The sequence below is a fragment of the Gadus macrocephalus genome, chromosome 16, assembly GCF_031168955.1.
Source record: "Gadus macrocephalus chromosome 16, ASM3116895v1".
NCBI classification, from domain to species: domain Eukaryota; kingdom Metazoa; phylum Chordata; class Actinopteri; order Gadiformes; family Gadidae; genus Gadus; species Gadus macrocephalus.
In genome coordinates this window covers 3,851,373-3,878,042 of record NC_082397.1, presented here as the reverse complement: position 1 = coordinate 3,878,042, position 26,670 = coordinate 3,851,373, and the positions used below count along the sequence as shown (strand labels likewise).

The following is a 26,670-nucleotide window of genomic DNA, read 5'->3' as shown; positions in this document are numbered from 1 at the left end:
ATCTTTAAAATCCCGCTTTCACGCGCTGCTGTCGGTCCATGGGTACCGGGCTGTATCGTGGCTGCGGAGGGTATATCTTGTGTTTCCCCGCCTATTTGCTGCTTGTGTCTAGTGCCCTGACAGACCGACTATGCGCGTGTTGATCCTCCGCCGCCGCGCGATGGAGGGGGAGGAGCCACGAGGGATGGGAGCAGCGCCGACGACTCGAGGACGCTGCTTAATTAACTCCCCCCGCCCCCCCTGCCTTTCAGCCAATCAGTGGATTCAATTGGACGTTACCTTTCACGTATGAACGTAAATTATTATTGATCTCTAAATCAAGTGTAATATATCTCCAACTTTGGGAGTCTTTGATTTTTTTTTTTGGTTGTACTTTTTTCTATATCTTTTTTATGCAATTGTCATTTTTGTGCAACAAGTCTCGTTCCAAAGAAACACAAAATTCTGCAATTAGTAAATAATGGTTTTAATCAATGTGAACACAGATTACCATACTTCTAAATGGGAGTAAAAGAAAAAGAACATCGTTATTTAGTCACCCACCCAAAAAAAAATATTTTAAGAAATGTTAGGGCGATGTTAAGCATTATCCTAATTTTTTTTCATTTTTTTTTAACTCAACATTCCCCTTTTGTCCTTCACTTCAGAAGTTCAAAACCTCAGCTTGGTTTCCACGTTCACAGCGGGGCTATTCTGCCCTCTAGTGGCGGGATGAGAAATCAGTTGAAGATGACCATATTTGTTCTTCACTAAAACAGATTGGAATAACCAAAATGAATTAAATAATAAATGTGCACCATTATTTCCCCTACATACGTTCATATTTAATGAACAATGAAAAAAATACACATTTCTTCTTGAATTTCCTTCTCCTGACCAGACAAATTGGATCCCTACGGTATATAAACATAATCTCAAATATACAAACCGATATGACCGGCTACGCACACGTACACTATTTACATCCACAGTCACTCTGATGCAATGGGAGCCAACGTCGCTACTAAAAACATTTCGGCCGTTGGAAAAAAAAAACTGAAAACAATCACAAAACAAAAGAGTGTGTCTTTGGCTGAGAGAAGGTCCTCTTGTCGTCTTAAACGCACCGCAGTCCTTGTGTGTCCCGTCTGTGCGTGTGTGTGTTGTTGTTGTTGTTGTTCCCCCCGGATTGTCACTACTGGTCACAGTGGTTAACCGACCCCCCCCCCCCCCCCCCTGTTAACTCCACACCTCACCAGCGCCCCCGGAGAAACGGAGGGCCCCCGAACCCTGGGGGCCCTCCGTTCCGAAAGGGCCCCCCTCGGTCGGGCCCCATGGGGTGTCCGCGGGGGGGGAAGGGCGGCCCCCGAGGGGGGAACGGCATGTGCATGTGGTAGCGGTCCGGCGGGTACATCATCTGCGGGGGCACGTGGCCCATGTTGGGCCCCGGGAGGAAGGGGGGCATGTGGGGGTTGCCCATGCCCGGCGGGGGGCTGTGCATGTGGGGGGGCATGCCCGGCCTGTGGCCCGGGGGCACGGACATGGACTGGGGCCCCGGGGAGCCCAGCCGGCTGTCGGCCCCGGAGTCGGGGGACATGGCGTCGGACGGCTTGGCGTCGCTGGACGAGTCGTCGGAGGGCTTCCCTCTCCGAGCGGCGGGCGGCGAGAAACCTGCAGGGCGAGGATCACAGAGGGTCTCAGTGAGGAGCGCATCGACGCGTTCAACCACTGGGTCTAAAGTGATGCATACCAGACATGGAGCCAGGGTTTAAAAGAACGCATTCAAGACTTTCAAATCAAATGATGTGTTAAAAATGCATGATAGTTTAACGGAAAGCGAAATTGAGATTAAAAAGGTTTTTAACCTTTATTTAGAATTAATGAGTGTTGGTTTATTGCAGCTATGCGTTGCATAGCAGCTGAATCCTGCTTTTCCATGTTTCGTTTTGACTCTGGTAACTAACAGCTGGCTGGTCCTAGATATTCTTAAAAGCTCTAGAGAGTTCATATAGTGAAGGCATTTCAGTTATATACTTTGGCCTTAATTGATTTGTATGTTAGCACTAGTACTTTAAAATCAATCCTGACATACATGGGGAGCCAATGCAGGGATTTGAGAATTGGTTTAATGTGTTCCAATTTGTTGTTCTTTCTTAGATGTACATAAGAGAATATATACTTTATCAAAATCAATCATAGATAGATCCCACCACAGAGCATGGGATAAACTGTGTGTGTGTGTGTGTGTGTGTGTGTGTGTGTGTTGGGGGGGGGGGGGTGATGAGCATAGTGGGTCATCGTTACCTTCTTGTAGCTTAGAGGGGTCGAACCTCGAGGAGAGGTAGGGGGGGGCCCCACCTGGAGACAGCATGCCGGCAGGGAACCCAGGTGGGCCCCCCATGGCGGTCGCGTGCTGCTGGGCTAGGAGTGGGACCTGGGAGACAGAGAGAGACAGAGGGTGCCACGTTCAAATATTACACTCAATTCATGTTGTCATCATTTGCCCGCTCGCTTGCTGGAGGTCCACGATCAGAAGCTCCTGTTCAGTGATCAATGTGATGGTACCGCAGCATTTCCTTAAACACAGATGATATACGGTAATGCATCAGTGGTTTTCAAACAGTGGCTCACAAACCATGAGTGGGCCACAGCACATTTTAAATGCTTATCGTCCAACTTTATTTTTTAACATGTCAATGACAATATTTTGCTTATTTCACGTAACGAAACCACTTTGTGGGACCTGGGCCTTAAGTACTTCAACAGGTGGGTCACAGCATAAACATGTTTGGCAACCCCTGACAGAAATACCCCACGTTCTCTTTGAATGGGAACTCATTTCTACGATAGCCATGAATGTTTGTTAAAATCGGAGTGGAATTCGGTGTGCTGATGAGACCAAGGACAACGTTGGGCTCTGAGGAAGTGCAGTGCGGTGGAGAGGTTCATCCTAATCCCAGCTCAAAGGTAATGCATCTGATCCCCCAACGTCCGCAGTTCTCCCTGTAGGCATACACGAGGGACCCCGGCCCCCTTCCTGCTCTGCTGACATGTCGTTGATTTCACTGCGTGGCTTTGGGGCGAGCGGCTTTGATGAAAGGGTCCGATTTTAAACATGCTCCACCACTTCAAAGATTCCTTCTTCACTTTGTTTTTGGGACCCGCACACAGAACATTGTCTGACCGACCTAGAGCACAGACACCGAGAGCAGCAGTAGGAAGGTTCTAGAAAGGAAGAGCATGGACAGCAACAGGTTCTAAGGTTGATTTCCTAAGTAGAACCAGCTTGACTTGAGTGAGACCTGATCCAACCTTAAACCCCTCCTCTCCTGCCCCAGTTTGTCTCACAGCCTCCCGGCTCATGCCTGGAGCAACATGATTGATCCATCCTTTATTCTGAAGGCTATGACCCTCTCCACACCGCTGGATAAACACATGGGGATGTATCGCTGTGTGTGTGTGTGTGTGTGTGTGTGTGTGTGTGTGTGTGTGTGTGTGTGTGTGTGTGTGTGTGTGTGTGTGTGTGTGTGTGTCGTTTGGTGCAATCCATTTGGACCAGTACGAATTTACAGTTCCTGTGCTGCTAACCTGTAAGAAAATGGATAATTCATCTGGACAACAGAAGTATAATCTTCGGTAGATTCCAGAATGAATATTGCAACTTTATAGTATCAATAATATTGTTATATTGTACTCCGAGGGGGAGGTACAGGTGATATAAGTAATAATCAACATGCATCTTATGCATGTAAAACTAAATAAATGTCTGTAAACACAAATCTTCTGAGAATTTACAGAGAACATAGTTTGATTACATATTTCCCATATCCCGTGTGATCCATAACACCACACTGCTGGTCCTGGGTCAGCACATCATCCAGTAGATATACCAATGGTTCTGGTACAGGAAAGGACCACTAGTCGTCAGGCATTTCATCTCCAAGCTGCAGGGTACCGGGTTTGAAGCCTTATGTCCACAGCCGAACCCGTGGGCATCCTCGAGCAAGATGCCCCTTAACCCCTACCCGTTCCTTAATAACATGTAGCTGACCTCACTGCAAGGCTCTTCGGATAAAAACGAAAATAGTACAATTGTAGGTACAGAGGCTAAATCATTGCTGTGTGTGTGAGCACATGCACAAACACACGGACACACAAGGGCAAATAACATGCACACTATAGCTGCCAGAGCCTTGGACATTTCTCACCAAGCTGGACGGCGAAGATTGTAAAGAAATTGTTCGTAGCAGTGGATCGTTGCCATAAATTGACCAAGAGATTTGGTGAAACATCACCATCTCTTCCAGGTGTGGAGCACAAAATCCCAATTGAGATGTGGAGATGACTTCTCGATTCAGTTTTTGCTTTCTCGGTGCATCATCACATATCAAATGATCAGATGTATGACCGCTCTTCATATAAAAAACTGGACATGTAAAAACATCCTTACTGTATGCCTATATACACAGGTGCTCATAGAAGAGTACACATCATTCAGTTTAGATTTGATCTCCCATAGGGCGGATTATATTTGGGGGGCCCCATGCCCCTAAAGATTTAACGCTGAGCAGTTGAAAAGAAAAAGAGGGTACGATTTTGTGGTCGAACCACATTTTCCACACCCTCCCGGTGGGCATCCAAAATTCATCCATCCAAATCGTGAACTGTATGTACTTTGGGTAAAATACTCTGATAAACCACATAGTACAAGATATACAAATATAAATACATATATTTAAATATATAAGAAGTCAAATATATTTGCTTCTTTCAAAAAATCTGTTAATCAAGCAAATTGATTACATTTGCTGATCACATCTGTCGGATTTCAAAATGAAACATTGCAGGAGAAACCCGAGTGTCTATTGCTCATTCCCCTGCTGCCTATCCCATAACACGCCACTGACATTTTCATGGTATGGTTGAACAGTAGAATACCTGGTTCTTAAAACTATCTCCACTTCATCATTGATCTTCAGACATGTTGCTCCGAGATGACTACTGTTTCACTTTGTGTGCATACGTCTAAAATGAGGTGTTTAATTTGACAAAGTCTTAAGGCCGATGCATGGACAGAATGTGTCCATCATTATGAGGGAACCAAATACAATCCCATGCAGTAAATAGGAATATTATAATAAGTACAACATTTAGGATAGGCAATTAGTCAAATAAAATGAAATATGTTGTATGAATGTAAAACAAAGCCTTTACAAGTAGCCGACATTAGTATGGATATTACTTTGGCAGTGCATGCATAAATACACTTAGATGGATAGATGGATGCATCAAGTTTGAATTGTTTTTTAAATATAACTAAAACAAATATCCGCAGAGAAACAGTATAGCAGTACATATTACAAAGTAATAGTCCACAATCTCTAATATATTGCACTATAACTTTTTCATATTAACGTATTTATGTCTTACATTTAGTTTTTACAATTAACACATATTGTAAAATCTACTTATTAAATAATCTAATCTCAGATCAAAATATTACTCAAAATCAACTTGTTTTACATAGACATTCGAAATGCTTGATTATCATTCCATCAGGTAACCTCCAGCCGAATAGATAAAACATGCGTTTATATAACCCACTGTAGATCCGGGTATAATCATCAAGTACATCTATCTCAGGTGAGACCAGGGTTTTTTTTTCCTGAAAATCCCCAGTTCAACGGTCACCAATAGCTCCTCCTGCAACAACCCTCCATTTATCTACAACTCTTTGGCTGAAAACACAATAAATTAAAATAAGATTGAATTACTTCTTACAGTTGTTGTGTCGTCAGTTGAACACACATCAGTCAGAAGATAATGTTTGTGGAGTGTTTTTAATGTGAGGGAGCTCTCAACAAGCATGAAATCTGCCTTCTTAACCGTTGACGAAATAGTGAGGATAGGACTTTGCTAACCCTTTCAAATAAATAGTTGAGCAATAAAAAAACTCTTTAAATTAAGTAAGGGAGCACAGGAAATCCAAAACAAATGGCAACAAGTCTCACTGTAGCCCATTTATTTTCTTTGTAAGTGTTTCGAGTGTCAGTGGGATACACTGCCTATAACATCAGATTAAGTTGGGTTTGATAATTACTAGGTCATTGTTTATTTAGTGAATGCATATTTCTCAAGCCAAGCAGTGGCCTCTTGATCTAAATTGTGGAGGGAGATTAGTCCTAGAGATAAGGTCTTAGATTAGATTACTAGGTTAAGACCAGTACCTATCTGCTATTATCAGAGCCGTGTCTCTATTATATAGGAAGTGTCCAGTATCTCCATCAGGCAGAAACCGACCAGCAGCATCTAGAAACTAGAAACTGACCTTACCCTGGCGTGTTGTTCCCTCGGGAGATGAGGCGGGACCCTTGTGGCTCCGGGACCTTCACACGCCCTAATGATGAGGGGTCCGCAGTGAATCCCCCCGAGTGCAGGTCACCATCTTACACATCCACACGATATAGCAAGCAAGTTTGCCCGGATGGCATTGGAAACGTTAGGCAGGTTTCCCTTCTGTCCTACCAACCGCATGTGAGAAGGGAGCAGCGCTTTATAAATAGTGTTCAGGCACATCCGGATGTGTTTAGTCTCTCCAGAGCAAGGTGGAAAGCGAGACATCATCTTGTTTAATCCAGTCATTACCTTTCATGTCTTTGTGTACATTCCTTGTTATTGTCCAGGAGGAGGGGGATATTTCCATGAATACTCACCTGCTGTTAGAGGGTCAACAGAGAGACACTTGCTCTCCATCACTATAGCAGGTGTTTAGGAGATTCTTACAGTGACGTTCGAAAGTAGGTGGGCATTCAAGTGCGAGTAGGGATTTCATGCCTTGCTCAGTGCCCTGGTATTGCCCAGATATTCCTCAGAACCCACAACCCTTGAGTATGGAGTCGCCACGAGAATATCAAAGCAAAGCAAAAAAAACATTTGTTTGTTGTACAAACATCTGAAGAAAATGAAAATGACAGGAAAAGGTTGCTTTCTAGCAAGCACTGATAACTTAAGGCTGGTCCTGCATTCCTTCTGAGTGTGGATTCTAAATCCTATTGAGGCTCAACAGGAAGGGTTTCCTATTGGTTCAGTGACCTAGGACCTGGAATTCCATCCAATGAAGGAATTCTTGTATTACTGTAACATAGGTCATTTATTGAACAGCTATCTAAATCCCCCGAATAAACACACACACACACACACACACACACACACACACACACACACACACACACACACACACACACACACACACACACACACACACACACACACACACACACACACACACACACACACACACACACACACACACACACACACACACACACACTTCACTAGAAGGATAAAACAGTAATAGTCTCAACTCAAAGTTCAGCTTACACCTTGTTTCAAGGAATACTACCCAAGATTACAATGTTTCTGAACCTTTAAAGTTTAGAAGTCCTAAAATAATGTTAAGAATGTTTGGTTCGTTGTTGAAAAAAGTAGCCAATGCTACAGAGAAATATTTAAAGAGTGACTACATGAGAAGTTATTTGTGAGTTTGCTGCCACCTAAAGGTAAAAAAGAGGAAACCAATGGAAGTGGCTTCATTATTAAATAAAAAATAGAAGATTTGTATCAAGCATTACTTATTCATATAATACTTTAGGCATAAATAAAAAAAGTTTAAATAAAAAGTATATTTGAACATCTTTGGAGTGTATTCCTAGTATTATGGTCAGCAAGTCATCTCGTTGTTTTGGGCTCCTACAGACAAACTTTGGACCAAACGGGACGAGTTCAGGGGAGTCGCAGCATCTCAGTTATCAGAGGCGTGCATTACAGTCAAGAACCCCATGCATCTGCTTGGTGCAATAAACAAAGAGTGGAGGCCCCTTCTGGCTGATAGATTTAACTTGGAACACGACTACAAATACTGTGTGGTAAGATATGCTATTTACATACCTTAGGTCAGACTCCAAAATGTAATAGAAAGTTATATTTATACGTCATGCAAATCATGTTTCGCTTTTTTTTTAATAAATTGTAATTGCTTTCTGAGAGTATTGTCACTCACCGTCGGAAGCAAAGGTAAACAATGAATTCCCATGAACACAGATCAGGATCCATTGGGGTTGAGTTTGACTCCTCCCAGTGACCGCCTGTCCTTACATAGTGACGTGCCTCATTCAGGAAGGCAGGAAGACAGGCGGTTTGCAGGCAGACCAGGCCATCTCACCCACGTTGAAGCACTGATCCACACCCCAAGTTATACCTTCTAAAATTGTAAACATAAAATGTCTTAGTGACAGATTGCAGAAGCACACAATCTAATTTAAGTCCAACCGGATGACGGAAAATAAATGAAGGAAAAGATGGTAGGAGGCTATTATTGATTGTATGCAGCACTGTATGCCTGAATACTTTATATAGTGTTAACCCATTGGTCAGGTCATCCTTGACCTGGTCAAACTCGAATCCCTGATTAAGGACAGAGGACTTTCTATTCAGAATCTGGTTAGGAGCTACTCAACTTCAGACACCGTCTACAAAATCAAACTGTTTAAATGTAAAACTTGTGTTTTTAAGCCATTAAGGAAAAAAAAGAGTAGAGTGAGGAATGCAGTCAATGCATTTCCAGTGTAAAGAGTCTAAAATTCAGTGTTGCTTTGTTTAACAGGGTCTGCGCAATACATATTTAACCAATGCATTTATTGATTCATTATGGATAAAGAATAATAAATAGCCCATTTCAGCTACTTAGGTCATGTTACTTCATATTTTAATGTTAAAACATGGGATGGCAGCATCATCAGCTGCAATCTCCTCGGTACATGGCCTCTACCACACACTGCCTTAGGAAAGCACGGAAATCATGAAGGATTTCTGCCACCCAGACTATGAACCGTTTACACCGCTGCCGTCTGGTGGACCTTACCGGGGTATTCAAGCCCTGAGGACGGACTTTTAATAAGGCTCCTCAACCAGCACTTGAATTGATCATTTTTGCTTACATGACTAATTCTACACACGCGCCACTTGTACATTCCTATCTAATGAACATATTCATCAACAAACATCCACTTTAAAATGTTATAATAGTGAACATCTTTAGTTATTCTTTATTCATTCTCTCCCTTTGGCAATTACCAATAACCATGATACATAAGCCATATTCCCAATGTTTACATTCTGTGGAGTTGTGGCTCGTGTTTTATTCATAAAATGTATATTTTTGCTAGACTTGCGATATCTTTGCCATTTTGGCCCTTATTTGTGACTATTCACAATTTGCTATCTTCTCGCTAATGCCTTCAACGTATTAGTTTCTTGCCATATCTAAAGGAATTCCACTGCTCAAAATGACCCTGTGAAGGACTTTGTTGATTCATTATTTAGTTCAGATATCACGAGCAGAAGATACTTACGAGTATCTTGGTGTACAATATCTAGATTTACTGAAACAAACCAAGAAAGGCGGTAATGCACTCAAAGGAGGGAAAGAAAAGATAGAAAGGAAAATCTAACAAATATGCCCTTCATTTATTTGTCCACATAATGAAGGTTCTCTTTTGTAAAGGCTTCTCTTGTTCAACTGTCAACATTTCCAAAGTGCCTTTGTAATTCTGTACATTTTATGCCAAGAATAAAGTCTCGTCATTAATAGCGTTATGGAAATGTTCACTGAAATCAATTCAAGGAATCACAGAAATTGGCTGTTTTGTTGTCAATGTGATTAGCGATCGCCCAGTGGGCCGCACACATGAAGGCTTATAACAGTATAAGTGGGTAAATACCATTTCCACCAAATGTCCATCTTTATATTATTTAGTGTATTTGCTGATACATCTGATGGACGTTTCAGGAGTTTATGGACAGGAGGGAAAGACAAGAAAGTAGGTTGAAAGAGGGAATGGTATTGTGCCTTCATATATGGATGAGGCACAGGAATGCACGTCAGAATTAAATCTGGGTCGCTACGAGGTGTATAGCCTATATGGTTAGAACTTTAGTTGGTTGAGCCACCTCAAATATTTATACTCTATGAGAAACAAATATCAGTTTTGGAAAAAAAAAAAAAACATACATCTGTGATAAAGGCAATGTGCCTGCCCCAATGATATTGATTGAGTCTGACTTTAGTTTTTTTTTTTTTCAGTATCACCGAAAAAAGGGCCCACTGAGTCTATGAACCAAGATAAAACACATCTTCATTGTTCAGCTTCAGTTGATGGGAGAACAACCAGAAGAAGTCTTTATAGCCGAGGAACGAAACACTGTGGCATAAATGCAGGCCAAAGTGAAACATGTCAAATAAAGACAAACTGGTTCCTCAATTTGGGTGGTTTTCATTCAGACAACCAGCAGACAGTATTATCATGTAAAATCCCAGAATTGGCATCCCTCATCCAAAGAATTCTACATACACGCAGAAGCATAGCTATCGGGCTTACCTGGTCTCCACCTCACTGACTCCTCTTCCAAATGCGAGTCCCTCCAGCTCATTGGTCAAGACACTCACAAGTCAAGGTAAGCAATCACCCTCCTTTCCATCCAAGAGTGCACAAGGTCATGGTGTGTTCTCAAGTGAGCCTTTTGCACTCGATATTCTACTAGTTTCTGTGAGAATATATATTTTTTTGTTGGTCAGCCTAAATGATATGCTGTTCAGTCCCAACTCAATGGTAACTTCTGTTGGGTTAAGGTTTTTCATGTCCATCGAAAGTAGTCTCCAGTCTTTCAACTCAGTTATGCCTTTTCTTAGAGCTTAGCAGTTACTGTGTAGTAGATGTCTTGTAAATCAGAGTGTCATTTTTAGTCTCATTTTTATAGGATGACACAACTCGATTCATGTAGCACAGCATTTAGCTTCCATCATCTCTTTAAGCTAAAGGGTATTTAACTGATCTAATTTGTTTGGGTATGTTTCTAGACTTGAATTTGTTTTTGAAAGGACTTATTCTTGAAACACTACTTTCTGAGCGGTTGAGATCCTAACTGCTGGCCTACTGTTTTATTGTGCAGCTGATGAATTTTAGAGAAGGCTTGAGTCACAACTCCAGTGTGTTTCCACAATAGATTATTTCAGCGATGACACATAAATAAAATATAAAATCATGAATGAAGAAACAAGAAAAACAAATAACTGAATGTGGTTTGCATTGGTAAGGCCGGTGACAGGAGATCCTCAACAAAAACAAGGAATTTATAAAAAGATACATGTCTACATTCAACGTGTCTAGGATTCTGTTGGACGTTCACCTTGCAATCACAACAATGTGCCATTCATTGCCATGTATTCAGCCATTAGACTGGGTTTTTGCTATTTTATCTAGTTTCTTATTGGTTAATAGTTTAGATTTGGAATTCAAGCTTTCATTCATTTTGAAAAAGAACTCCACAAGACTAATTGAATCTTGCTCGTACAGGTCGTTACAGTGTGCAAAGAAAAATAAGAAATGTCGATAAAGGAAAATACCATGTCCCCTTTTCAGAGTCAGTCAACATCCAAGGTGGTAGAAGTCTGCGCACAAAAATATTGTGCAGACAAACCCCTGTTCACTACAACTCCCCAGCCACTCAGACCCGAATGCTACTGAGAAACACACAGGATTCATATCCACAGCAAGTACCATCAAGAATGAGTTCTTTAATCACCACTTTATTAGAACAGTTAGGAGTGCACAGGGCAACGTTAACCATGGCATCCTGTGTGCGTGTGTTTGTGTGTATGTGTGTGTGTATGTTTCTGCCTGTGTGCAAGTATAGTGGAAAGAAAGCAATCATCAACAGAAGTTATGGAGCTATTTAGCAGAGGAGAACAAAAACATTGTGCCACAGTGGATTAAAGCACAACATTTAGTACATATAGTGATTATGTATCCACCAATCACAACACATGGTGACTAAGTATCCACCAATCACAACCTTCAGTACAGATGGTGATTATGTATCCACCAATCAGATTGTAGCACACATAAAGATGAGGCGATGGAGATAGCTCATCAGTCAGGAAAATACCTGAATATATCCCATATCATTAACAAAAACATTGACTGTAAAGAACTAATACTGCCATTCGCGGAGGGATATTTAGCATTCATAAATGCACTCCTCAAACTGGCAGATGCACTCCGAAACAAGAAGCAAAATAATCTGCTTTTGTTAATACAAATAAATAAATTAAATGATTTCACCTACCACTGTTTTCATCCATTTCCCACTCTGAACTAAACTTCCAAATCCTAGTTTGTTGAATTTTCAATACTTGTTAAGTCCAGAAAAGACTAACAATCCAATTTAAAGCAGTCAATGAAAATGGGTCGAGAACCGAAATTCTCAATAGTAGTTATTTTGCCCACTGTGTCACAATGTAGAACATTTTTGAGTAGAAGCTCGGCTGATGGATGCGTGTCCCAGACATTCCACCATCAACCACTCTCTCTTATAATGCACATTTCCTCTTGATTAGGTCTAAAAATCGTTTTAACTAAAAGATATATCTTACAAACAAGACAGTTGGATTAAAAGATGAAAATATACTACCTAGAAACTTTAACAGGTGTGCAGTGTCTGAACATGTATATAAACATGCTAGTGTACTTAATGGCGTCAGACCCCAGAGTGTGTATTGTGAGATGGATGAGTCCCAGCCGTGAGTAAGGAGGAGACAAAGCAGTGTTAGTATTACCTGGAGAGGAGCGCCGCCGGTCCCCGCTGCCAGCTCCGCCTCTGGCCCTCCGTTCAGCGCCGCTGGCTTCAGGTCCTGGACCACATCCCCCCAGTCTGCAGGACACAACACACAGCAGGGGTCAACAATAAAACAACACAAACAACAGCCTCTGTGTCAATGTAGCACATCCTTTCTTCGGCCTGGTGACTTTATTTTTAGGTTTTATATTTTGGGTTCTAAACTTCTTCCTTCCTCTTGTGCTTCTACTTCCCCACACATGGTTTTAAACCAGCCAACATTGCCCTGTATAATCAATTTCCCAGCAAACATGCGAGTATTACAGCCCATTGGTAGGGGTAGCTTGTGCCTAGGAATGCAATGTGTTTGTCTAGAGAGGACCTTTATGATAACTGCTAAAACTTTTGAATTATTTAGCTTTTATTAAAAATCGATCTTGACATTTCCATAGTGGGGCCCACGGTCTGGAAACAGTGTTCCGATTGATTTAATTAATTTCTCATGTATTTTTTTTTTTTTATTCCAATTTATTCCAAAGCATAAAATATATTTTATATGTCACGTATTATCGATTGACAATAGAGATTGGCCAGGCCAACAAGAATTAAAAAGCCATAACGCCAGAGAGGATAAGGATGAAGCAGAAATCAGCTGCGTTTACCTGGGTTGATGGAGTCCATGTCCAGCATTCCCCCCTCTCTGAAGCTCTCCAGCTCGTCCACCTTCACCTTGTTCCAGGGGATGTAGGTCACCCCCCGCTCCACGTCCCAGAACTTCTTATGGGTCGACTTGATCCCTTTATTCAGCGCCCAGGCGATCTTTGAGAGAGGAGGAGCATGGTGGTTGGATTAGCGTGGCTGGCAGGAACTCACTATGAAGCTGTTGTCATTTTTACCAAGTCCTAATAGCAAGCTAGGCTAGCTGATTATATTATGCTAGCTCCTTTTATCAGGCTAGGCTAGGTGCTGAAGATGGTTAGTAAAGTAACCAATAGCAGTAGGGCTGGGTGAAAAAAATTGATTCATCAATGCACTGCAATTTATTTGTTCTCGATTCAATTTCGATTCAGAATTTCTGAAATAGATTATTTCCATAAAAAAAAGAAGCATACTCAGACATTGTAATCTAGAAGCGAGCATTCCTAAATGTGCATGCCCTTTTACATTTGTCCATGTTATGATTATTACTTTTATGCTGCAAGTTTAGCTCAGGAACAATACTATACAATGGTGTATTCCCTTTCTGCTAGTTAAAGCACAATGAAATGGTTAATTCATTTTGAAATGGTCAATTCTAAATAATATTTAGGTATTTTTGTCATCTGCACGCATTATTGAATCGATATCGAAGCAATTGGATCAATGTCGCATCAAAATCTAATCAAATGAAGACCTAAAGAATCGAATTGAAAGGTACCTGGCAATACCCAGCCCTAAATAGCAGGATAGGCTTGGTCCTGAATAAGATCCTTATAGAAGACTAAACTAGCTCGTTATATTAGGCTAGCTCCTAGTATTAGGCTAGGCTAGTTCCTTATAACAGGCTAGGCCCTGAAGAAGTCCAGTAAAGTTACCGCAAGCAGGCTAGATCCTTCTAGGAGGCTAAGCTAGGTCCTTATAGAAGACTAAACTAGGTTGTTATATTAGGCTAGCTCCTAATATTAGGCTAGGCTAGTTCCTTATAGCAGGCTAGGCTGGGCCCTGAAGAAGTCCAGTAAAGTTACCGCAAGCAGGCTAGATCCTTCTAGGAGGCTAAGCTAGGTCCTTATAGAAGACTAAACTAGGTTGTTATATTAGGCTAGCTCCTAGTATTAGGCTAGGCTAGTTCCTTATAGCAGACTAGGCTGGGCCCTGAAGAAGTCTAGTAAAGTTAACGCAAGCAGGCTAGATCCTTCTAGGAGGCTAAACCAGGTCCTTACAGAAGACTAAGCTAGCTCCATCCACCTCCAGCACATACAGCAGGTTGGGTTAACGTACCTTAATGGGCTTCTGGTTGACCTTGAAGAGGCCGCTGCTGAGCTTGTGCAGGGCCGTGTTGGCGTCCTGGCGGTGGACCATCACGATGTAGGCACAGCCTCTGGGTGGTATCATCTGTTGGAGAGGAACCACAACGTGGAGATTACTTTGCAAGCTAGCCTGCATAATCTACTAGGGCATTCACGAATGCTGCATTTTAGGAGCCTGGCTTCCCCAGACCAATTTCCCAATACTTGGAAGTTTTGGGAAAGTTCATTTTTGATTACCAAAGGTGAGGTATCAACAGGCGCTGACCCAAATTGCCTCTGGAAGCAATGATTGAGTAGTCTCCCACGATGCATAGTTCAGACTGTGGAATTGATAGTTTACTTTTCTGTGAAACCCCTACAGTCTACTAGCTACAGCACTGAAATTGGGATGCATCTGCTGAAACTGTTAGCATCACAATCAATAATACAAGAGGTAAAAACTGTGAGCAAATACATATATCTATACAATATGAGCAGTAGTAATTGTAGTGAAAGTACATGTCAAATATACTTTTCAGGAGGAACATTTTACCTAAGTAGGGGTTAAATAGCATCAAATTGGGTACTAGAAACCTAGAAAAAACAACTCTTATTCTGACATTCTAACAATGCAAACATTTGAGGGCACATTTAATTCCAGTTTTAGTCTGCCATCAAACATATTGCCTCTAATATTTATGTTGTATATCATTGACACCAAACAAAGCGGTCCAGACTTACGTTGACAGAGTCGATCTGGCCAAACTCCTCCAGTAGCGACATGACATCAGACTGCTGCGTCCGTTTGTCCAGCTGTCCCACCCACAACGTGGTGCTGCAAACTAGAGGCACAAGAACAACAACCACCAATTAGAGGACAGGGTAAAAGTTCATGTCATTCACATAACTTCAATCCAACTGCTTTTACTTGTAAACTGTAGTTTTGTTTTAATTAAGAGTTTAGAGTTTGTAGTAGTCTGAAAAGAGTTCCCAATCTAAACTAATGAATATATGGCACCAGGTACCACAGTCTGGGACTCTTCTTTAATAGAGTTTCTTCAGCTGTGTGTTTAGCGTACCGCTGAGTGTCTGTCCCTTGATGTTGGGCAGGCCTTTCTGCCTGCGCTCTCTGTCTCGCTCCCTCTCCGTCCGATCCTCAGAGCAGGACCGAGACTTCCAGCGTTTGTCTCTGGACTGCGAGCCGGACGGCCGGTGACGAGACCTCCTGGTCCGGGATGTGGACCTCGACCTCCTCCTCCTGGGAGACCTGGGTTAGAAGAGCTCACCAGTCAACAACTGTACAAGGGTCTCCACAACAACTGACCCGTCAACATGTACAGAACATGTACGAGGTCTCAACAACTGAGCCATCCCATCTGTACAAGGTCAAAAATACAACATCTGTGCAGGTCAACAACTCATCTGTCAACATCTGTATCGACATACATCCAAAACAACTGACACATACAGGGCCAAAACAACTGACACATCAACAGCTGTACAGGGCCAAAACAACTGACCCGTCAACAGGCGTACAGAGCAAAGCATTACCAGCTAAATACAGTAGGTCTAGATTGTCCCCCCCATTTTAAAAAGGATTTGACACAATGAAATATAACAGATTAAACCACTTTCACTGATGTCCTGTGAAATTAATTTACTTTAAGAAAAAAAAAATACGACAACTATCGTTTATGGGATTTTAGCACTTTGTGGAGTCATTTGGCTGAATTCAGTAACTATAGGGGAGTTACTTGATCTCACTATCATAGTATATCTGATCATACATAATAGTTGCTTACACAGCTGCCAATTAAACAGCTGTTTTAAATAAGATTTGAGAGTTGTAAAGAGCAGAGAAAGATATTTAGAAAACAAAACGGCAAATATGGCCCTCCTCTCTGCTCCCTCCCTCAACATGTGTTGCATTTCATGCACCTATGATTGACAGCTATAATGATTCCCTTAACCAATCACACTCTTCTGACATGATTGGTCAGAAGAGTGTGGTCTCAACAAAATTGTCTCATACAAATACTAGCGCAGAGTAAGCCAGAGCAGATATTCTCACAGAGCAACCAAATAACAAACAGCCAACAGATGAATATTGCATTTCTAAAAATATACACCAAATTGTCGCTCTTAAATCGTAATCTACCGCACCCTTTACGACCACCACACCCTTTACTGATAGCAAAACACACGATGGATTGTCTAGTCCATCTGATGAACAGTCTTGTGATAACAAATAGCTAATATTCTAATGCTAATCAAACTCACACATAGCACTATATAGGGCTGCAAGGCCCCAGTCAAGCAGATTCCACTTAGTCCTTGTATACATCCACACAAGTACACCTCGTTCCTTTCTCTCCATTTCCATAAACTACAACATAAAGAATAACTTCTCTGCCACTCTGAGCTTCTGAATCTTTAGCGAAATGTGAAAAAAAAATGCACATCTTAAAATAGTACCAATTATATGTGTAACCCGTGCAAGGATTCAAATCTTTTTGACAAATACACTATGGAGGACCTGTTTCAGCAAAAGCTTAATTTAATGGATTATCTTAAGGGTCCGTGTTTTGAGGGTCTGCATTGGTCTAGCGTTTGACCAAAGCGTTGTTCCTGATCCTATCTCCAATACATTTGTAGCCGGGTAATGCACCATGACAATGTTTGCCAACCACTATAATCCAAATCAGGAAGAATAAGCATTGGAAGAAAATTGATCTTCTAACTCTGCCAAGCGCAATTTCTCCGCAGTTCTCCTCGCACAACCACTGTTCAATCAAAGCATGCAGCCATTTTGTTATCTGGAGCAAGAGTCGGCGTGGTCACAGAGTCTCCGTATAGGGCCATGCGGACTATCACGGATGACATTTACGCCACATGGACCAAAGCAGACATGGAAAATATGAATCTGGCGTTAGTGGAGGTGTCATGCCAAATTTGTACCGGCTGCCAAATTTGTACCGGGCGCGTCATCCATACGTAATCCATTCCAAACCTGCCTGGCAACAGATGATCGCGTTGTCCGTTGCCTGGCAACGGACGATCGCGTCGAATGACGTGAAAGGTTCCCGAACATTCGCGAACCTTCATGCTCGTTCATTCGCACTAGTCCGTTATCTGTATTGTGCTATTTCGTCCTTGACCTGCTTTAAACACTCAGTTTACTTGCTAAATTTGATTAAACAATTGAATACAATACAAATATAAAGTAAAAACAAGTGTTATCTAGCGATCCGTTTTCTGTATTATGTTATTTCGTCTTTGGCAACATGAGCGCGAATGTTTTTTGAAACCCGCTTTAAACACTCAGTTTACTAGCTAAATTTGATTAAACAATTCAATACAATACAAATATAAAGTAAAAACAAGTGTTATCTAGCCATCCGTATTATGTTATTTCGTCTTTGGCAACATGAGCGCGAATGTTTTTTTGAAACCTGCCCGGCAACGGACAACCCTTACGTAATCAGTTGTCCGTTGCCTGGCAACGGACAACCCTTACGTAATCAGTTGTCCGTTGCCTGGCAACGGACAACCCTTACGTAATCAGTTGTCCGTTGCCTGGCAACGGACAACCCTTACGTAATCAGTTGTCCGTTGCCTGGCAACAGACAACCCTTACGTAATCAGTTGTCCGTTGCCTGGCAACGGACAACCCTTACGTAATCAGTTGTCCGTTGCCTGGCAACGGACAACCCTTACGTAATCAGTTGTCCGTTGCCTGGCAACGGACAACTGTTGACGTGCCCGGTACAAATTTGGCAGCCGGTACAAATTTGGCATGACAGAGACCACTCAATGTAAACAACTTGCGTCTTACACAGGAAGTGTTCTTGGCCTGCTGAACAGTTATAGAGAACACAGGGATAGAGCATACTACCCACTGTTTATTAACCCACACAGACACAAAGCAAGGCTTACTTCCACCCGAGTATGCAAATCAGGGCCACCGAAATCCCAAATAAGGGGAAAATGAGCTACGTAGCCATGACGTCTTTCATGAAAGAAAGAGTTAATCCTGCAGTCGAGTTAGGACCTGATTGGGTCCAGTCACAAATGTCGTGGTGTTCACCAATACTATCCTGATGATATAACTGCTGGTTTAGCCACAGAGAGCAACCACACAACAAACATAAACAGGACAATACCAACGGAAGGGCATGAACAAGTATAACTAGATTACGAAAGCGGGACATAACATTACAAGAATGTGATTGGATGATTCATAATTGGATTGCCGAAATAATAATACCTGCTGCTAACATTCAAAGAGCATCAGAACCCAACAGTGTTCATTCCAACAGACTGGTTGGAATGAACTGCCTTCCCCTTGCTCAGCCTCAGTAGAGCAATCACAAAAAAGACTGTTTTAGTGTAAGTTAAGGGGAAAATAACTGCTTTACACAAAATTTGATTCCAAGATAAAGATCAAACCAATAATGAACATTCGGTTCATCGGAATACATTTCATCCTTCCAATCATTGATTTCATATAAATTCTCTGTCGCTTCTTTTTACAAGCTGCTGTAAACCATGTACACACAATCACATACACACCACATTTGGTCTAACCATCAGACACAAAAGAGTAGCACAACAGCTAATACATTGACAGAAGAGTAGAACAAGACAGAGCACTAGATGTTGAAGAAGTACTTCTAAAAATGTTGCTTCTGCTGTGTTGTTTTTGGAAAAAGTCTGCCGAGTCAGGATCGCGTCAACTCACTTTATTTGGTAAAGGTTTGGACTAGTCTCTATGAAGCAAAAGGAGGGGAATTGTAAAGGCACGCGTGCGATTCACTTAGTAGGGCAATATGGAGGATGCGTTACCTGGAGCGTTCTAGCCCCCTGGGCTATGTGTTGTGACTTATCTACTGGGCAGGCGTGAACTCAGTTATGTGCTCTGATTGGCTAAGCATGGTGCTGAACTCCTGCCTCCTGGATACCCGTATGTGTCTTTGTGCTGTCCCTTGCGGCTATGTGTTGGCATTGCAACTTGGTTGGTGGCTATGCGCGGGAATTACACTTGTTTTTGTGGCCATGAGCATCTGGGTCTCTCGAACATCTTGACGGCTCGTATCTCTAGAATTGACACATGATGAACGGCCTCCTGTATGAGCTGGACGCCTCCCTAGGCTCAGGATCCCTCCTTAGCGCGAGAAAGAAGCCTCTTTAATGGGCAAGGGCATATGTGGCCTGTTTGTATGAATGTGTGAATGATGTTACACTTCCTAGTTTTACTTGAGCTATATTTGGACACAGCCAACTCACACGCCCCTTAACAGACCTACCATTATCAAGACAGAAAAATTGGTTTCAACTCTTGACTCTGTCCAAGGAGCCACACTCGTGGGGGTACCACTAAGACTCCATGCCGTATTGGATAGTAGCAACTTTCAGGTCTATTTAGTACTGTAGGGCAACGTGTTGGGAATATGATGCATTAGAGAAACACACAGGAATATAAAATATTCACCATCATGGCATACCAGAGATTTGACGGCATGGCATTGCCGTCAAAAATAATAATATTCATTATTTATTAGCGTTTACCCCAGAATGTGCTGAGGGGGCCAGGAGCTGCCTTTGCGCTGTATACATGCTTACACGCCATCGTTTTATCTAGGCCAGACCAAATGGATTCCCGCACACACATCCCATAATATTCCCGTCCTACCTGGAGCCAGATCGTGACCTCCTCCCGAAGCCCTTCTGTCTGCCTTCTCTCCGGGACGAGGCGTCCTCTCTGGAGCCCCCCTGTGGAGGACACGAGGATGAACAACCAGTCAACACAACTCAAGAACATAATACACCCACCGGTATTGTGGAAGATAACATTCAGAATCTCTTTCAAATCGTATTTTAAGTATAACCTCTATTAAAAAGATATTTGAACATGGTTGCCGATTGCGTCCTTGCATCTCCGTTCATTATGGGACACGTGGGGAGCAGAACGTATGCGTCGAGCTACGTCCCGTTGCCTGCACTCATCCGACTAACGAGGTACTGGTTCAGGCGTTTACCCGTGCGTGCGAGTCGTTCATGGGAGGATAACAGTCTTGCGTCATGGCGCTGTGATCCAGTCCGCCGTGCTGAAAGAAAATTGACCGTCATCAGCAGAACATCAACGGCGACTAAACAATAGGGTTGCCGCGGTATACGGTATTACCGGTGTTACGGCCAACACCGGTTACTCGGCAACACCGATTACTCGGTGTTGCCGAGTAATTTATTACCGAGTTTTTTTTTTTTCAGTAATAAATAACAAATTCAGTAAAAAATGAATAATATAATTATAATTAAGAAAAATGTAAATGTGTAGAATAGGCCACAGTTCTGCTCTGTGCGGAAGAGAATTGGCGCGCTTCCTTACAAGACCGGTAACCATAGCAACGCCGGTAAACAAACCCCGCGAAGACCAATCCCTACGTGAGCTCCCCGCGCTACGGCCATCCGGGGGCGCACAGAGCTTTCGGGCGTGATACTATGATAAAATGATATTATGCTATTGTGTATAGAACGTTATAAGACGCCGAGAAATGGCGCGCTGCCAGCCGCTGTCACCGAGTGTGAGAGGAGAGTCGACGGAGAAGATGGCGGTTGACCTAGTTTCAAAGTTAATACCGTTTATACCGGTAATACCGGTGTTGACACGAGCGCATTATTTGGTGTGTAAATGTCCACACCGCGCAAACCCTACTACACAACCATCCACATCACAACTAGTACACGACAATCTCCAGAACATCAACTACAACACATCCAGCATAAGCTAAAGCCTTTGTTAAAGCACCAGTTCATTTAGAATACAATAAAGCAGTATTCCCACTAACCCTTGAAGGCCATTAGTCAAACCTACAGGATATTTTTCCTCCTACACATTCCCTTGCACAGAACACACTAGTAGTCAAGGATGTTATCCGTATCCTACACGAGATAAGCCTTCACTCTGCGCTAGATTAAATACCTCGTGATCATTCATTCCTCCCATCCTCTGTGGATGGAAGCTGGACTCCACGTTGGTCGCCTGACCAGGAAACTGGTTGAATGAGTTCCCAGGAGGCCTTCTGTGAAGGATACATACATTTAGGGCTGCTCGATTATGGGAAAAATCATAATCACGATTATTCTGGTCAATATTGAATTCACGATTATTCAAACGATTATTGTTGAGTTTGAAACGGTTATTTATTCAGTACGTCTCTCCGGATTTTTGTTTTTGGAACTGAGAACTTTGAAATTTTGCCTTAAAGAAATACACAAAATGGTCAAAAAGAAAACGTTCCATTCTAAAATGATAAACAGATATGTATCCAGCTGTTCTGCCCTTTCTATAAAACATAAAAAAAAAAAAAAAAAACGATTGTTAGTTTTGTAATCGTTTGACGCTAAAATCGAAATCCTGATCAAAATTGTATTAATGGCCCAGCCCTAGCAGACACCACCCATACAGGACTACACCAGCCCCTAGTCTCCCCCGGGCATGAACATCACTTACAGAGAATGACTCTCCTTATTCCTCCCGTCCTCAGGTTCGTCGTCGTAATCAAACCTATCGAGAAGTTTCTGAGGAAACAGAAAATCACAAGATCAACTCATTGAAGACCTTAACATTGGATATTATCACCCAAGCAACCGATAAGTTAGTAGTATGGTTCCTTTTTAGAGCAATGCAGACATGTTCTACAATTCATCTAATGCACTGCAAATTGCACAAGTTGCTTACGCCATTGTCCGTCCCCAGATGTGGTTCGGTATCCACACATGAAATACAACATTTTCCTTATGAAAATAAAGGATCAATGTTTATAAAATCGATATATTTTTTAAAAAGGTCCCATGACATACCACCAGGTTCGAGTATGATTAGCCTTACAAGTCGCTTTGAAAATCTGGCTCTTATGACATCACAGGTGGGCGTGTCCACCTGCTGTGTCCCCCTCCTGTGCTGGATAGATCAGTCTACCGGCCTACCTATTGGACTGTAGCAAACGTCTCTCATCTATCCGTCACACATCTAGGTGGACACGCCCACTTGTGATTTCAGAGCCAAATTTTCAAACCGGTTTAAAAGGCTTATCACACTCACACCTGGTGGTGTGTCATGGGACCTTTAGGTTGAACAACAAGGCTTGAGAACAATTCAATTTCATAGATGCTAACAAAAGTGTCATCAAAAGCGTCGGAGAGGGGTACCTTGGCCAAGCTGCTCTTCTGTTCGTTGAAGGCGCCGTAGGGGTTGGGCTGCGATGCGGGCGCATGGTGCTGGGATGAGGGCGAGTGCAGCTGTTCTGGGACCGCGGTGTTGGACATCATGGCCGCCTGTGTGTTCTCCCCCTGCTGGAGGTTCTGGAGCATCTTCTGAAGCTGGCAAACAAAAGGCATCGTGTTTCAGATCACAACTAAAGGAGAGACCTAGTTCCAGGTAGGTTAGTTATTTCAAGGTAGAATCCCCATTAGAGATTTTTAGGGAACGCATTTGATTTAGTGATCAGCAAAAGACAGAGGATCGAACTAATGAGGGAGATCACCAGACTATGCGCATGGGTGGAGCCAAACTATGCATGGATTAGAGACACTCAAGCTAGGGCCGGGGCGATTAATCAAATTTCGATCTCGATTTCAGCGTCAAACGATCACAAAACTAATATAATCGATTTTTCGAATTATTAATATTATATATTTTTTTAATGTTTTATAGAACTGCTGGATACACATCTGTACATTTATTTTATTTATTTATTTTCATTTTGTATACTTTTTTAAGGCGAAATTTCAAAGTTCTCAGTTACAAAGTGTGAGACTAGTTTGAATAATCGTGATTTCAATATTGACCGAAATAATCGTGATTATGATTTCTTCCATAATCGAGCAGCCCTACTCCAAGCTGAAAGGCTCTGGACTCGGAAGGAATCATTTTAAGGAATAAGTCTAGTGTCCATATGCCGGCCTGGCTACATCAAAGTGGTGAAGAACATGGCTTACCTCCTGTCCCCCGGAGGTCTGGAAGAGATGGGCCACAGCGGCCAGGGCATGGGAGTTGGGCAGCTGGGAGACAGCGGCTACGGCTGGGGAGCCGGAGACCGGAGGCTGGGGCTCTGGCTGGAAGGCGGTTGGACCTGCTGGATCACGAAAGGTTTTAGATTGGCCCTGTTCTTGCATCCACACTTTTTCATACGTGTGCAATGTGTGGAGAATAGAAGAAAGGGGGCTTAGGCCTAAAAAAAAAAATTCTGTTCGGTTCCGGTTTCCGACCAACCCTGTCAATTTATGTGCGACCCAAATTATTTTATGAGCTGCTGTAAAAAAGAAATTTGAAAAAAAAGAAAAGAAAGAAAAAAGTCCTACCTATTGTTCGCTGCCGCTGGAAAAAATAAAATACATTCCCTACCTACCCATGACCTCAACTGACAACCAAAAGGCCTTAGCATTTATTGAAAAGATGTTAAATAAGATGTATGAATTCAGGAGGCAGGATACCAAAAAGGTACTAGTGTTGATAGCAATGTCCAGACAGGCTGGACGGGATCATTGGTTCAGTGTTTGGTAACCGAAGGAAAGCCACATAAACCCATAGAGCAAATGGCGTGCCTAGAAGCACAGTTCTTGCTTACCGCCTGAATGAGCTGGATGAGTTGAATGAGCTGGTGCTAGAGAGCCATGGGCCATGTCCAACAAGGGCTGGATGATGTCCATGTCAAACACTCCATTCTTCTGCCACAGGTTCAGCACACGCAGTATCTTACACTAAGAGAGGATGTGAAACCACGCGAGTCAAGAGTCGGCCAAACCACATTATTGACGAGAACATTATGAGCAGTTTTTCTCTTTGGCGAGAACATTGCTCCTAATGCTCTGATCAAAATCATTCATTTTATGAATCAAACTATTTGTTAAATTGAGTGACTAGGACCAGATAAAATATACACATAAACTAGAACCATCAAATAAGACACAAATATTATCACTACTAGATAAAACTGTATAAAACGACTTTACCTCTGCTGGCAACAGAAATCTATATTAACTAGAATGGGCTGTGCTGCATGGGTTTGGAGCAACTCCTTTAACAAACATACAGACAGCTTTCATACCTTATCATCTTCAGAGCAGAGGTAGAGATTATTGAAGGTATCTGTGAAGTTCTTCAGGAATCTTGGTGCAAACACATCCTTCTCCACCCCAAACTGATGGCGTGACTGTCGGATAATGGAGTCCACCACGTACAAACCAGGGACTTTCAGATCTGGCTTGCACTGAGACCGAAAACCACAAATTAACCATTGGCATAAAACCATACAAACTCCACAAGATCCAAGTTAATAATAAATTGAGATGAACGAGGCCCGATCCCAAAGAATACATACCTTTTTGATGAACTTCTCAACTATCTGGACAACGTGTTTGTAAAGCTACGAAAAGAAATGGAAATAAATAAACAAATAAAACCTTATAATTTGGGAATAACAACAGGTTAGGTGGCCAACAATAACTAAACAATGGATCTAAGTGAATTAATTTAGAAAAAAATAACAATTTCTTCGAAAAAAGATAATAGAAAAGAATATAGAACCAAATGGTACCGTATCACACGATATTCAATAGAAAAGATACCCAATAACTACATCTCTAGTAAACCAGCCCTGCCAGCTAGGAGGTGGACCAAGTTTGTTGTATTACCTTAATTGCTTTGATTGCTGACTTTGTGACTGACATCATCTTGGCGCGGGATATCGGAGGCTTCATCTCAATCATGGAGAATAACTAAGAGATCATGGAAAGTATGTAAATATCTTCAGTTGCTTTGGGTAAGAGGGCTGAGCAAGTTAAAACGCTGTAATTGTGCTATTTGCCAACGTCTCTGCCTCATTAATGTGAAGAGACTACAACACATGATAATGTAGATCCCATGTTGGGCTCAGAGCTGTAATGTTTGTGCCCGATGGTGGCTGTTGAAGCCAATCGGTCCTAGGCAATTTGAATAATGCAAATTACAGGAAAAATATAGTCTAATCTAATCTAGGATCACATTTTGCCACACAGCAATAGTTTAAATTGACTATTTTACAAACACATGTTAATTTGTCTAAATATCAAAACTAAAGGGTAAAGATCATCCACCGAGTAATGCAAGTTCATGGAATCCAACTTTTTGTTGGATAATGACAGACAGCCCGTTCCAATTAAGGAATATGCACTAGTTCAATATGGCAAATGCTTCCTGTATTGTTGACAGAAATAGTATGTATACTAGGTGGATACTATTTGTACACTTGTATCACTAGCGAAACTGACACACATACAAACCAACTCTTCAGAGGCTCACCATACTGTAAATACGACCTTCCCAGCCATAACATTTCACAGTTCAGTGTTTAACGTTAGGATCTTAAGGGATAAGGCCTTGCCATTTTGGGGGGAATAACTATTCCAGAGACACATTCACTACCATGAGATGCACCATGCACCTCTTTAGGATATCTTAAGCAATGTCTAATGATATGTATTTGCACTATCTTGTATCTTTATAAATCATGTTATGACCAACAGCGCATATCGCCGAACATAACTCGTGCGTTAGCATTTTAGCGCGGCTAGGCCAAATACCACCAGGCTAGCGCTACACCCGGAGGTTCATCTCTATTCCAATACAAGTTAAAAAGGTCCTAATCTAAAAAGGATAAACAACTGCGATTCATCCTCTGATATACATACCGTATATCAATTCCAAACACCACCATTTTTGATAAGTATATTAGCTTGATACAGCTAACCAGAGACTCCATTATCCGTTTTATTTATTACAAACTTAAAGTTTACCTCCATGTTGAAAGCGTTCACCGCATCCATCGCTGTTCTTGTTTCTTTTTGTATAAAAAAAACCCGTGAGTGGAACGATGTGATAGAATAATTGATTGCTATCCTCCCGCTGTCATCATAATAATGTCAACCAGCTAGGCTAGCGTAGCTACATGCTAACATGTCATCAAATCGGATGAAGTTGCGTAAGTTTGCGTCA

The 26,670-nt window shown here is 42.1% G+C and overlaps 1 protein-coding gene across 2 annotated transcripts; it reads right to left on the bottom strand.

The window, feature by feature from the left end:
- Positions 1–450: 450 nt before the first annotated feature.
- LOC132474772 (SR-related and CTD-associated factor 4-like) lies at positions 451–26,670 on the bottom strand. 2 transcript variants are annotated; one of them, XM_060075642.1, is made up of 18 exons: positions 26,472–26,670; positions 25,332–25,415; positions 25,019–25,063; positions 24,746–24,907; positions 24,266–24,398; positions 23,637–23,773; positions 22,848–23,018; positions 22,150–22,217; positions 21,619–21,718; positions 20,675–20,743; positions 20,329–20,408; positions 15,716–15,903; positions 15,378–15,478; positions 14,629–14,742; positions 13,314–13,470; positions 12,653–12,747; positions 2,284–2,413; positions 451–1,650 (listed from the first exon to the last, which is right to left on the bottom strand). In XM_060075642.1, the coding sequence occupies exons 1-18, from the start codon at positions 26,499–26,501 to the stop codon at positions 1,232–1,234; spliced, it is 2,283 nt and encodes a 760-aa protein (XP_059931625.1). In that variant the 5' UTR covers positions 26,502–26,670; the 3' UTR covers positions 451–1,231. The 2 variants fall into 2 exon arrangements, with proteins under 2 accessions (XP_059931625.1, XP_059931626.1); XM_060075643.1 differs by having other exon boundaries at positions 23,637–23,770; positions 26,472–26,669.

Excerpts from the sequence above, each read along its gene's own strand:
- LOC132474772 (XM_060075642.1), bottom strand. The coding sequence starts at position 26,501 with ATGGATGCGGTGAACGCTTTCAACATGGAG. Across the intron at positions 23,774-24,265 it reads TCATCCAGCTCATTCAGGCG|CAGGTCCAACCGCCTTCCAG; the intron begins GTAAGCAAGAAC and ends TTCGTGATCCAG. Across the intron at positions 20,744-21,618 it reads GAGGAATGAATGATCACGAG|CACGGCGGACTGGATCACAG; the intron begins GTATTTAATCTA and ends ATTTTCTTTCAG.